At 48.9% G+C, this 14,277-nt stretch overlaps 1 protein-coding gene across 2 annotated transcripts in view; it reads left to right on the top strand.

Moving 5' to 3' along the window:
- Nucleotides 1–14,277, top strand: part of LOC135917626 (extracellular matrix organizing protein FRAS1-like) — an 83,345-nt gene that overhangs the window by 52,306 nt on the left and 16,762 nt on the right. For both annotated transcript variants that reach the window (XM_070522711.1, XM_065451196.1), the window contains exons 5-14: nt 1,948–2,114; nt 4,905–4,988; nt 5,327–5,506; nt 6,131–6,248; nt 6,835–6,956; nt 7,999–8,152; nt 8,360–8,538; nt 9,244–9,526; nt 10,878–11,041; nt 12,069–12,175. In XM_070522711.1, the coding sequence (XP_070378812.1) occupies nt 1,948–2,114; nt 4,905–4,988; nt 5,327–5,506; nt 6,131–6,248; nt 6,835–6,956; nt 7,999–8,152; nt 8,360–8,538; nt 9,244–9,526; nt 10,878–11,041; nt 12,069–12,175 (1,558 nt within the window). The remainder of the gene's footprint in view (nt 1–1,947; nt 2,115–4,904; nt 4,989–5,326; nt 5,507–6,130; nt 6,249–6,834; nt 6,957–7,998; nt 8,153–8,359; nt 8,539–9,243; nt 9,527–10,877; nt 11,042–12,068; nt 12,176–14,277) is intronic.

Genomic DNA, 14,277 nt, shown 5'->3' with positions numbered 1-14,277 from the left:
TACGTCACGTGTCCTGTAGGACCTTCAGGAAAAAAACGTGAGTAAACGTAAGTGAAAAGTTTGCCTACAACGCAAGTACGCGTTTTGTTTAGTGACCACAAGGCTAGTGCGCTTGTGATTACGTACTTGTGAGGTTGACCAGATTGTTCAGTGGCACCAATACGTGTGATAAGTACGCCACTGCGATAGATTGGAAACATGCTGTTCGTGTAGTTAGGCCACTTATGTTATGTTCGGCTGTTTTCATTTGTTGTTTGCATCCTCAACGACCCTTTTGTTTTGCAACAACAATAGTGCTCTGGTCTTGTCGGCAATCGAGGAGAAATGCATGGCTGTTTGGAAGGGTGGTTACAACTGTTTTGTCAAAATTGGGGAACTAAATGATCAGGGTTGATTTTGACTCAGTAATAGCCTGGCGAGTCAGGGGTGAAGAGCCTGCGCTTACACGTGGGGCAGCGCTGTGTTGTTTGGTTTGTTTGACGTATGTTTTCCAGGGTCCAGGATCCCGAGGGTTGTCAAACGAGGCTCGACCCCAGTACCCTGCAGCTTCTTTCAGCGTTCCTCATGGCCAGCGAATTGAGTTCACCGGCCATTCAGAACTACCGGGGCGAGGACGAGCTGTTAGATATGGCGCCATTTCCTGAGGCTACTTCGAGTTCCCCAAACCGCTTCGAGTGGCAGCACAGCTAATTGAGGAATGCAGGAGCAGGAAAGCGCATTCCAGAGAAGCGGCCGAGGCAACAAGTTTACGTGCCAACAAGTTCGCGTCCCGCCGGGATTAGAAGGGGCCCTGGGACAATGGAGCTCATTCGACCCCCTTCGTCTTTGAAGAAGGCTGTTGCCACCGCTGCGGAGCCGAGTCGCCGGGATTTGCAGGTGGGCGTCGGACAATGGAGCAGGTGCAGCCCTCCCCTTCTCCTTGTTCGAAGTGTATTGCCAGTCTGCGATGCAAGACCGCAGCAAGCCGCCAGGTGTGACACCACGACACGGGCGCCTACCATTGGCTGAAAGTGGCGTCATCGGAGTGGACTCTCCCATTGGTGAAACATGACGTGACTTACAGTGCTCGAAGGGTTTATAAGAAGCCTTCCAGAGAGACCTGAGCATTCTGGGATATGCCCTGATTCCCTGATTCACCTCTCTCGAACGTCTTGCCGCGGGCCGCAGCGTCCGAGTTGCTGCCGGCCCGTAATGTCTGTACGACTGTTAATTGACGCTCACACCTCTCTGTACATAATGTAGAATAAATCCCTCCCAAGTTTGGGTTTTCATCCGCGAAGTCCCGTCCTCCAACCCCTACAGTGGGACTCGATGAAGCCGAAGCGGGGCCTTCGAATCAGTTTGCTAATTCTGAAGAAGCCAGAGCGCGCCGTGCTGCTGCGAGGAAACGAGTGAGCGTGTATCGAAAGCATTGGACTCGCACGTCATCGAGTGCATTGCCCGTGGCAGGTTCGCATTTTACCAGGCGAGTCCGGCAGGTGTTGTCGCACGTTGTTTTATGGCAGGCATCCGGATACACAAAAGTATCGACGGGGGGAGAGCACGTGCCCGGTGTGCCACTCCATCCCCCTTCACCTTGGCTGCAGCCCTTCGCTACACCCCTGGACGAGTGGGAGTTTGAGAGTTTCGGGTCGACGGAATGGAGCTATCGTCGAAGTGCTATGACTGGGTGAGATATTGTAGTAACTGGATGAGGTGGGGGGGCGAAGTGGAATAGGGGAGATGGAGGTGGCACAAGAATGGTCTGAGGTATACGCATGACGCGTGACATCGAAAAGTGAGTTGCTTGACGCAGTACTCGATTCAGGCTGGCTATGAGTATGTGGCTTCTTTTTCTTTGTTTCTTCTACATTTTGAATAATGAAGATTTCGAAGTGCGCGTAGCTATAAATGTGCTCACAGTTTGTATCAAGCGATTTTATCTTGTTCTTTCCTTCCTTCGTCTAGATGTGGCTGATAACAACCGAAGACCAGCTGATGTGCGCACGCTGGTTGAAGATATGGAAGGCGTCCAGTTCCATCCGGCTCAGCTCGTAAAATACACCCAGTCAGCCAATGCAACGGCCCTGCCGCCCATCAGCTCGGCAGTTACCAGTGCTCTCACCGTGCCAGTTGTGAGTAAGACTCGAAGGGCCTGAACCAATGCACTGTGAAACAATATTCTGCCCAGAGAGGCGACCACACGCGAAGAGTAGGCCTCTTAGTACTTCACGCGAACGACGTCCGTTCTGAAAGTCATGGGATGACACGTGCACGTGTAGTAGAACATTAATCGAAAGTAGCCGTCTAAGGCGAGCTTGCTTTAAGCACCACTGCAGGCCGCATGCTTGCTTCGTATACTCTCACAGCATCGCGAATTGCCTGCGTGTTATGCGTACGGGGAAGGGGTCCACTCCCCTGCGATGTCCGGGCAGCAACTGTTTGTGCTTTCTTTTTGTTTTGCAGTGCTCGGAAGAGCACTGAAAACAAAAAACTCGACACCACCCTTCCCAGGTGATGTCGAGTGACGAGTCACAGTGCGCGCCGTGGAGGCGCGGTACGGACGTGAAGTAAGAATTCGGAGAACGTGGTCTTGCAAACGAAGTGTTTCGCCGAAGGTCATAATTTGTCTCCGTGAGACAAACTTCGAGTGAGGTTGGTGTACGCGGTGCCGCGGCGGCGCCGTTTCCCGAACTCTTTGCTGGCTGTAGAGACGCCGCCGAGGTTTGAAATGGCATGGCAATAAATTGTGCGTGCCTAGCGTTTTTCGCTGAAGCCGTGACTGACTACGTGGAAATGCGCGAGGTTTACGTAGGTGTAGAAAAAAAATGTTCGTTTTCCAATACCTTTACTTTTAAGAGTAGGCATATCTCTGTGGGTTGTGGCATACGAACCTTTCGACTCTCATTGGCAATTGAATATATGGGAAAAGTCAATGACCCTACCGCCCTTTTCTGTCTGTTTGAGCTATATTAACCCGAGCAATGTCCTGTCTCACAGTCTCGGTTGAAATCAGAATTGCTAATAGATCAATGAGGCTCCGCACAATGTAGGTTAAAAGGAGTCTAGGCTGTAATCAGATTTTATGATCGATCAGCGAGGCACTGTATACAGTAGTCTGGGCTCTAACAGTTATTCAGACAGTCGAAGAATGAGACACTGCTTCAGGCACGTACCCAGGGGGAGATGGGGCAAGCCCCTCCCCCGGATATTAAGCGGCATATCCCCCTCCCCCCCCCCCGCGCGCCACTACTCCTCACTCATATTCCTAAAACGCCGCCAAATCAATCTTGGGACTTGACAGCTATTCGGTGGTCAACAATGGGCTACTGTTACAGTATTATCATGGCCGAGGCGTGGAAGCGATCGCTGATCGAGTCAAGGGAAAGGCCACTGAACTGAGGGCGTGACACAGATTGATATTCTCCCAGCTAAAAAATGGCGGAAAGTTTTCGCCTTTCTCATTATTTCGATGTTTGTTTCGAAATCTCAAGGTGCTGCCGCTGGAAAGGCCCCGTTGATATCCTTTCAACGATCTACATTTTCAAAAATTCAAAATTTCAATCAGACCCTGTAGTAACCGTGGAACCCATAACCAATATGAATGTCGCCCGTTAGCTCGTCTGGTTTTTTCTTCCCCCTAATCGTACAGCACTTTTCGTGCAAAATTGGCAACGGGAGGCAAGAGTCGCAAGAAGTTGAAAAATTAAGCGATCTACTAAGGGAGAGAGCCGAGGCAACAGCCAAACAGGAAGGAAAAGCAAAAATTAACAAATTGAACCGTTGTTGGTGGAAACATTTATGCATGAAAATTCTTTTATGTAAAAAGGAAGTAGAGAAAACGCCGCCGGAAGTGGAGAATGGTTCCCTGTATGAATGAATGATGCTTCTACAGTTGTCATTCGAGCCGCCTGATGTAGCCACTTCTCTGCTGCGCTTACGTAGATATTTTTCTAACCTACCGCGGGGGCGCAGTACGTCCAGATCCGCAGCTTCGTGCGCTTTACGCGGTTGCACGGGACTGGTGGCCACGTTTCATTACGCAACCTCCCGAATAACAATACGAGTAAGTTTCGGCCCCTAACTTGGTAGAGCAGTAAACGAGGGACGCAAAAGAACTGTGATTGTCCCGCAAATATATCTTTCTCGATAATTCTTCCAGAGCTAAATAGAAAAACACTACTAGAAATCTTCATTTTACGCTTTCGTTTGTTTACTTGTTCTTGGCTGTGTCCTTCCTGCGTTTGTTCTTTGCGTGAGCAAGTTTGATGTGATTCCTGGTTTGCCAAGTAAACGATACGTGTATATCACAGGCGTGCTTGTGATACATACACCTTATTTCATTTCTCTTCTGCGGGTTTACGCACCTTTATAGTGAACGGTGGGAATTATTAACGTTTGTACTGGTAAAAGTACACCCCCCCCCCCCCATTCGCATAGAAAAGTTACCTTGCGGGTCCCCCCCTTCCCCCTCCGAAAAAAAAAAATCCTGGGCACGTGCCTGCACTGCTTGCTCTATTGTTCAAGTGGTAATTAATTTGATTTATCTGTGATGTATCTGCATAGAAACATTTATTTTAAGCACTTCTTGTTCATCTGGACTGCATCGCTATTCGCTTCCTCTCTGCGTTTGATCATCACTGCCTATCATCATCAAAGAAACTTCCCGTTCCAACAAAGAACGGACCAGAGAACCGACTAAAACCCCTTACTACCACAGAAGCTAAGCCGAGTGTATGCAAGGTCTTTTTGACTCAGTTGCCCTAGACGCGCGAACCCCTAATGAGGTGGCAATTGTTATTCTCCGATGAATGTTGCACTTTAGTCTGCCAAGATGAAAGTGAACCGCGTAGTCCACTTATCATCGCCATCTTCGTAGTCCTCTTAATTACTGCGCGCGTTTTCATACTTCTTTCCTGACACAGGTGGTGTCCCTGCTGCACTATGACGACGTCAAGGGCCACTTGGGACAGCCGGCACCAGCAGGATACCCCGTCGTGTGCGTCCCGGTAACATGCAGCTTGTAGTTTATACGACGAGTTGAATGCGTATGTGACACACACACACACACACACACACACACACACACACACACACACACGCACGCACGCACGCACGCACACACACACGCAAGCACGCACGCACACGCACGCACAGACACACACACGCACGCGCGCAAGCACGCACACACACACACACACACACACACACACACACACACACACACACACACACACACACACACACACTACCATAAGGTGCATTTAACTTGCGATGACGGGTTAATGCTGCGTCCGGTATTTCGGCAGGATCAGCCATCTGGTTCCCACCCAATTGCTTCTTGCAGCCGTGCGACCCGCATCACCCGGGCTTTGCCACTCTGGGCGCCAGCTGCAAGGGATCCACGAGGAGCGGTCCTCCGAGCACCCTGCAGTACACATGGGATGCTGCAGCTACGGACGACGACGGTTCGGTCACATTCGAGCCCATTTCCCGGGAGACACCTTTCGCATCTGTACAGCAGCGGGTGAGCAACAGAGGACACAGTGCTTCCTCGTAGCCCCGAAGCTGTTGAAGTGAAAAGCAGAGTGCAGGCAAGAATAATTCACTTTTAAATCATGCGGACATCGGGACAAGACTGAAAACTGTTGGACACCCGTCTTCGCAGGCCCACAGAAGACATATAGGAGGAATGATAGACAATGACAGACGGTCCGCTTTTAACTGCGGCTAATTGTTGAAGGGCACGATATAGATCATGAAGGCCCTACAATATATAACACCTTCATACGCACTAATCTCGTTGCGATGATCAGGCGAGCTTGTGAATGCGTAGCATCATATGACTTCGGTTCGCAGAACACATAAGTTAGCACACAATATACTTTGTAAGTTGGTGGCACAGAAGTCTCGTTTCTCAGGTGAAAGGCCTGAAACGCTGCAGAGCACATATAATTCTCGGGGTGCTCGTGTTTTAACACCCAACAGCGTAGCCTAATGCCTTTCAACATTTCCCGGGGAAGTTCTTACACAAATAGTTTATACGCTATCTCAAGAGATAGCGTATAAAGTATATATGGTAATGGCCGGGAGCTTCAACTGTACGTATACGCTCTGGGTTGGGACTGAAGTATTTGGTGAATCTCCGCAGGTCCTTGACAGTATGTACCTCCCAGGAGGATCTACTGTGAGGTGCATCGTTGAGGAAACACGAGGCGCTTTTGGTCACCGACGGACTTTCAGCGACCCTGTGGTCATCAGCACTAAAGGTGGGCGTGTCGCATTTCACAGTATATGAATGAGTTCACCATGTTACATTATTCAGTACGATGTGATCGGCAGTCGAGAGCTGTAAGCTTCACTTGTCGATTAAAATATAAAACACGGGCACTAAAGCGAGGTCCCATGTTGTGATGCTAGAAGCCAGGAATCACGTTTCACCGTGCTTATGCCAAATAGTCTGTAACAACGTTCTGAAAATTTACTTGTAACTTGCTGTAACTGTAACTTGCTATTTATTTATGTATACACGAACAGAGGCATTTCAATAAAAGCAAGCATTTTGGCGACAACTAACAGTTCCTTTTATAAGCAAACAGATGGATATGTAAGCAGCATAATAGCCACATGTAGCATCTGTGCGTGCACCATCTCGTGCTTTCCCAATATAGAATTTGTGCATAGTGTGCTGGCCGATACATTCCACAAACGCTTTTTCCAAAGGCTGCAGAGCACAGTGATGAATTTAGAAAGATGTGCTGCAGAGCACGCACAACTCTTTGTAATCAGTCGAGGTGTATACATTAAAGAAGTCCCACACCTTTGCTGCGACTTTCCTCGAATTTTTTTATGCAGGTATCTGTCCTGCTGGCAAACAACAGGTGCAAGACGTCACTGCCTCCATGGAATATCTGAACGGCACCGGTCCCTCAGCACAACCTGATCGCTTGCGCATTACTGTTCACCTAAAGCACAGAGTGTGTACAAGCGTGCTGTTTGCTTGCCAAATTATTGATAGCATGCGTACGAACTATTATTAATATTTCTCGCTGCTGCAGATCGCTTTAGTTTCGTTGATTCCTGTCATCGTATAGTCCTGACGAGGCACATGATGATGATTTTTTCCTGTGGCTTTGCAGCGGATAGATGATGAGGGTGTTCGCGTTGGTGGGTGGAAAAGAGACGATGGGACTGAGCACGTAATGTTAAATTGAGCATATTAGTTTCGAACAGTTCGCTTCTGAAATCCGTCACTTGCGTATGTGGTTTGGTTTCGGACAAATGCACCACGCCTGATACTTCTTGTGCGCGCTGTTTTGTTTACTGTGTAGCTCCCGAATGACAGCAAATTCATCGAGCGGTAAGCGGGCAATTCCCATAGCGATATTGGCATAAAGCCGCCTGGCGGTCGTACTTGTGGTCGAAGCGCAGGAATAAATTACGTGGTCTGCGAGTTCGACGTAGAAGACCTAAATATTTGAACAACACCTCTATGGTATACTCGCTTTAAAAAGCTCCTAAACTATACACGCTGGCTCACCTCCCCTGTCTTCCCAATCTTTTTTCCTCATACTACTCCTCCTCCTAATTAAGATACAGCGCGAGCGAACATAATACTCATTGTCTTCAGCCGAAATGTGGCGGGGCTCCTGTGGAAGCCGTGGTATGAGAGGCCTTTGAAGCCGCTAGGCTTATAAGCTCAGATGTCCGGTCTAGGGTATATAGCTCTGATCACTTGTGCCCGGTCCTGGTGTTGTGCCGGTATTCATAGTTACTTGCTATGCGTTCCGTGATAAGAAACTATTTTGAGGATCTTCGTCTTTGCTAGCGACCCGCGATGCATGCCACCGCTCTTTCTAGCGTTCCTGCCATATGCGCCCTCGTCCGCTGCCGCGATAGGAAGCGCGAACAGCGCGCGGAGTTCATCGTGCGAGTGCGTGGCTAAATAAAACTGAAACGAGCAGTGCGCTTCCCGTGGCTTGATAAATGCGCGCATTCTTGCTTTCTTTTCTACGAAAGGACTCCATGCTGCCTCTGGTCTCGACGCATCCGCTACCCAGCGCCGAGCAACTCTTCGGGAACGTTGTTTCGCAGAAGCAGCACGTCTGCTCCAATGTAGCGGGCCGCGGAGACCATGACTTGGCGTTTGCCGCCTTCATGAATTCTGCGGCCGGTACGTGGGCGCCGAGTGTTCCTTGCAGAAATGTTTTGTCTCAAAACCCGGTTAAAATTCGCTGTCTCTTTTTTTTTTCTCGTTGAAACACTGTGCTCGTTCTTCCACAAATGAACAGAAAGCACAGTTTGTGCACGGCCTCACCCGCGGTGTTTGTTACTGTGTTCACGCACGAAGACCATGCATGAACAAAACGCGCCGTTTCAGGTGAACCTGTCACAGGGGAGGCGAGGCCTTACCAGAACGACCCAGAGATCCGCGGTTCTCCTACAGTGGCACTGTACCGACACCTTGATCTGGACCGGTGCCTATGGACGTTTGAGGCCGCCATATCACTCAAGGATGCAGTTGGCGTCTGTGGCGGTGTGCTGCTCGAAGATTTCAAGGTGCGCAACCACGGGAAGACTCTTGACAAAACGAATGAGTTTTTGAAAGCGACGCGCAATATTCGAACATAGAAATATGTGCGCTTGGCCATGAATAGCCAATGTTTCTCAGCAGTTTTACTCCACAAACGCTTTGCTCTTCTGCCTTTGCGCATGTTTAGGCGTCTATAAAACGGTGTAGGATAGCCAAGCAGCGAATTGAAGACATACTGGAAAGTCGTTATGGAGCGAGGGTAATCTAACGAACGTTGTCATTGAACATGCTCGTTTCCAAATGTGTTAAGGAGTAGATGGCTTGCTTCTCATTACTATACCGCCCTATTTTGAGTGAAATACTGATCAATACTGGAAGGAAGCACTTATATGTTGCAAGATCCACACGGGACCGATTATACATGCTTCGCACCATGTGCGTGCCTCTGTGCATCCAATGGCCTCTTCACCGTGGAGGTGAGTGAAGTAGCCATCAGCGGGTCCGAGGCCTGTGGAGAGAAAAGAACCGCAGAACTTTTACACGCTCGGAGTATACACCTTTATGACACCATTATAACCTATCCTTTATCGCGGCTTCCGAAGGCACCATCATCATAGCCTAAATGATTTGCATGTTCAGAACATCGTTAAAGCTGATTTATGTTTTCGCGTGACTTCTTTTGCTTAACGTACTTATACGCAATCTTTCAACGCTCCTTGATGCCTGTATAGGAGCCCGATTCGCACCGACGGTTTGTCACGGCGCGGCTACCGCTGTACGCGACGCTGGCTTTCCCGGTAGTTGGCGCAGCCTTTGGAGAGGCGGCCCCTCGATGGACGAGCGTGGAGCGGCGCTCGCAGCTGGAGCTGAGCTTCGCGTACGGGCCGGCGCTGTGGTCAGAACGGCCTCTGGGCACGCGAGCGACGCCAAAGGCCAAAGTTTCAGTGACCAGGGTGTCGCTAAGCCGCGACGGCAGGCTCAGCGTGCATCTGCTCTCCAAGGCGCTCTTCCACGGTAAGCGCCGAGGTCACCGCGAAAGGTTTCTCCTTTTCTAGCGAGCGCAGATGCCGGAACAAGTTCCTTACCGTTGTGCGCGTACTCGGGCACGTTCTCAGGCATTTGGGCGTTAAGTCGTGGAAACTTACCACATACCACATACTGTGGGTAACAGGGGTTCAAACGATGACAGATTGTAGCTGGATCGAATGATTTCGACGGGCGCTTGCTACGCCTGGACTCTACATGGTGTGCGAACTTTTCTTTTGCTTTCTGCCGCCGCTTGAAGTGAGTTCAATCCAAATGCGTACGTGGCTAGGACGCGCTGGTGAGATAAGGACGCCGCTTACGTATCTCCGAACGTGTCATCGCAGAGGTAGTTTAGCGTCAAACGTCACAGACATGGCAGTTTTAAACGTCCAGCATAGGCGCTATAATCGTAGTGCGTTTGGTCTCCATAATTCTTCTTGTTCTGTTTGCTTGCTGCTTTGTTTGTTTGTTTGTTTGTTTGTTTCCGCGGCACGTTGCAAAGGCCTTTCACACATTTCAGGTTTCTCTTATTATTGAAATGAGAGTCACATAAAATGTCAAGCTGTAACCTACCACCGATTAAGTTCTCTCAGTAGTTAAGGGACTTTATTAGCACTGCGTGTGCATAGTTGTGCACGCGGACACCACTGAGCTCGCGTAAATAGCCAGAACCCGGAATGCTCACTATAGCAGGCAAAATCAGCTGTCCTTACAAAGTAGCGGTACAATGTAGCCGTCGCGTTTACGCTGTCGGTATGACCGCATACGTGTGTATGTGCTGTAGGGGGAGCGCACGAGCCTGTAGTGAAGGAAGCGTGCCTGCTGAGAATTTCGCATTGAATAGATTATTAATTCGTTTACTTCCCATATTTCTAAGTTTCTTCTCGGATTAGGGTATCTTTTTTTTTCTCTGCTGGGGGACATCTCCAAAGGTTTCCAGGTGGAATTACATTTCTCTTCTCTTTTTAATAATCGACGATAGAGTAGCCTCGGCAACAATTAATTGAATTGTTGCCACACTGTCTGCCGTAAAAGAAAGATGTCGTTAAAAATTCGTAAGTGGCGTTGCCACGCGTCTTACACTTCGACGTCATTTTCTGTCACACTGAATAGAGAGAAATATCCGGCATTATCTTGTACAGGAAGTATAAAGTGATATATGCATAGTAGTTGTCACAGCAGAAGTGTAATCAATCGTGCCGTGCTCGAAGTAATCGCGTGGAAATATGTTATCTTACTGTTCCTCTAACAACGGGAAGGTGTGCTAGCACAGACCCTGGAAGGCAGAATGTGCCCAGAATGACGTCTCGTTCCCGCTTTCTTCATCGGTTGCGTGCAGGCATGTTGGCGCTGAGCCACACGACCAAGAAGGACGTCCGCGGCCGATTCTCGAAGCCGGCGTCCGGGGACTCGGGCCACTACTCTCTCACTCTGTTGTGGGCCGAGCCATCGTTCGACGCACCGTCGCAACTATGGAAAGCTGTGTCCGAGCACAGCTTCAAGGTGTTTACTCCCGATGTATGAGCGCACGAATCACCCGTAGCGCCATATTTAGTCGTATTTCTCTCAGCGCCCGTGAATGCTAAAAGGGGCTGTATTGCCGATCGATCACATCGCATTCAGATACACCTTCGGAACTATCGACTGTCTCGTACAAGCGCCTAGCTGTGACCGCGTAATGCTGTGTGTGTATGCACGTGCACACGTTCACCGCGCATTCCTATCTCTATTCTTTACATTCCCTTCTCCCCAGCGCAGGGTAGCTACTCACGGTGTAACATTTTCATTTTATTTTACTATTCTTTTTCCTTGTTGCCACGTGAAAATAAGAGGCCATCACACTTGCGCGGCTGCTAAATTTGCTTCTTGTCATTCCAGCGATAAAACAAAAGTGCCCCCAAAAGTGATCGACCGACAATATTCCCTTAGCAGACCCAGCTCGAGGCGTTGAAGACACAGAATATCAGTGAGTCCGGAGCGGAAGTCAGTTGCCGGAGCGACAATAAGAGAGAATGCATCGCATTTTATTCGACGTGTTCATCTCCCTTATATCATTGTACTCTCTATTCACGCTTACGACAACAATGGCTTGTGCTTCTCAGAACGCGCACCGTTCCGAGAGCTCATTTTAAGCACTGACACCCAGTCCGCGCCTTTGAGGGGACGGGATTGTTGAGATAACATAATGCAAAAAAGAGGTGAGGCGTGGAGACAGGACACAAGAGTAGACAAGTGGACAACACGAACGCCGCTTCTCCACTTGTGTCCACTTCTCTACTCTTGTGTCCTGTCTGCACGCCTCACCTCTTTTTTGCATTCTGAATCCTTACCAACTAGCGCAGCTTTCTGTCGTTCTAAGCAAAATGTTGGGATAAGTCTCTTGTCCCCCGGCTTTTCGCTTGAAGGTCACAGCTCTTCGTTGGCAGGCCCAATTTCCACCTTTGGTATAAAAGCGCCAACGAAATGTCCGCGCCGCTGCGAGTTCGAAAAGATACAGTGTACCCTCCTTTTTCTATTCGTTTTCCCCAAGGATTACTCGGGTCTTCACGAGTTGGAACTTGTACCATGCGTCGCCGCGCCAACCCAGGAGTACAAAATACCTCCAGAGGACTTCTGCACGTCGCTCGACCCGCTGAGGTACGAATTTGACTGCGAGCCAAAGTTCGACTAATTCATTGTTGGTCCCTGATTTCGAGGTGGTTTCTACGCACCGACGTGTAATTAGGTGGCTTTCCTTCCATTTAGAGCACCATTCTAAATGGTGGTCGATTTAAGAGTAAACTAAGAAAAGGAAAAAAAAGAGAGTTAAATATTAGACGTGTGCTTACTCCCTCGGAAAGGACCTGGGAGCACTTCCTTTGTTCGTACCATGATTACAGCGTTGCCATAATTATTTGAACCATATCGCCAAAGTAAGGCAGAAGAGTCGCTAAATTTCCATAAAGTTTCCTTGCAATGTTGCTAAAATTATCGCTAAAGCTTTAAAGTAAACTTAGGTAACGTAGGCGTTTTGTAACACTGTAATATACGCTAACGTAGCGTAACTCATTTACCGGAACGTCTGACGTTTTTCTGGGGTCCATGTCGGTTAGGAATAAACAGTGAATTTACCAGCAGTGTGGCTTTTACTTTGCTAATATACAGGGTGTCCCAACTTCCATGCACCAAGATTTAAAAATATTCAAATGCCACGTAGCTGGACAGAACCAAGGTAATGTTGTTTGGCGTCGCTTGGAGATACTCGGAGTATTTGTTTGCATTCCGTCTAATTGCATAATTAGTCGTAATTAATTTATCAACTTTTAAAATATTGTAATTAGATGAAAAGTGACAATGAGAATATTGTAGAGTAACACGAAAAACTCCTGATACAGCTGTATGTTGCTGAATACGTGCTGCATAAATGCGTTTTTCCGAGCATGAAAGCTGAAGTCAGCTGAAGGGTTGACGGACTTTAAGTTACCCGGCATCACCCAGTGTATCGACTGGCCGATGTTCAAATCAATTGTGGAAGACAACTGTCGCGATGGCTTGTCCTCTATAGCCTAGATGACACTATAAAAGGATGCCCTAGAGGCTGGCACGGATTCGCTTTCGAGGACGTCTACAGGCACCGACTACGAAATTGAGCTGGAGAAGCTTCGTGCAATTCGTCGTCGTGCGGAGCAAAGACGTGCAAAATCCGTACATGACTTGAGGTTGGCCAGACGAACTCAGAATAATATTCAGCGGCGCATGGATGAACTCGCACCGCAAAGATGGATGTCGTTCTGCGAGTCCAAGAAAACCTTTGTTTCACATATGGAGAACTGTTCGTGGTCTCCGTGGAACCCCTCAGCAGCGCCACCCTTTCATGTCTTCGACCCTTCACTAACAACGCAGAGAGGTTGACGTCGCTGACAATTACTGAAGGAGGATCGCTGGCGAAACCAGTCCGGCTGGAACACATCGGCGCTCGACCACTCACCGATTACGCGCGACACCGGCATGGGCAGTCCTTTCACTATGGACAAATTCGAAGCTGCCTTGAGCAAGCGTTGATCATCGCCAGGACACGACGGTATATCCTACCATGCGCTATGTAACCTTGGCGAAGAAGCTCGGAAAATGCTCCTGCTCAACAGTTCCTGGCAGACAGGCACGGTTCCCCAGGAACGAAAGACCAGTCGCCTAACTCCACTACTCACGTCTGGCAAGTTGCCTGTAGACATTTCATCATACTGACCGATTGCACTTGCCAGCTGCATTGGAAGACTAATGGAGAGGATGGTCCTAGCACGATTAGAATGGCACCTCGAAGATTACGAGGTATATCCCGATGCAATGGTCGGGTTCAGGCGTGGCAGTTCTTCCACAGACAACGTTGTCGACTTGGTGACGTACGTCGAGGACCAGAAGTCCTGCAAACGATTACTAGCTGCCTTGTTTATGGATATTACAGGAGCATATGATAACGTAACACATGAAGTGATTTTCAGCACGTTAGAGGCAGTAGGACTTCGCGGCAAGATATATTTCCGGATTAGTAAAAGATATCCTTTTTCATACTTACTGCGAGGATGGCCTAACCCTGCAGCATTACAGTAACCGTGGGGTGCCTCAGGACAGACTATTGAGCCCAGCTCTCTTCAATCTAACGCTCATTGGACTCGCTGAAATATTTCCGTGTACCGTTCGGTTATCCATCTATGCCGACGATATTTGTATTTGGACGCCGGGTGTGACGCAACTCCAACTTC

This window comes from Dermacentor albipictus, chromosome 1 (genome assembly GCF_038994185.2).
Source record: "Dermacentor albipictus isolate Rhodes 1998 colony chromosome 1, USDA_Dalb.pri_finalv2, whole genome shotgun sequence".
NCBI classification, from domain to species: Eukaryota; Metazoa; Arthropoda; class Arachnida; order Ixodida; family Ixodidae; genus Dermacentor; species Dermacentor albipictus.
The sequence above is the reverse complement of the archived record's forward strand: the minus strand, read 5'-3'. Positions and strand labels throughout refer to the sequence as shown.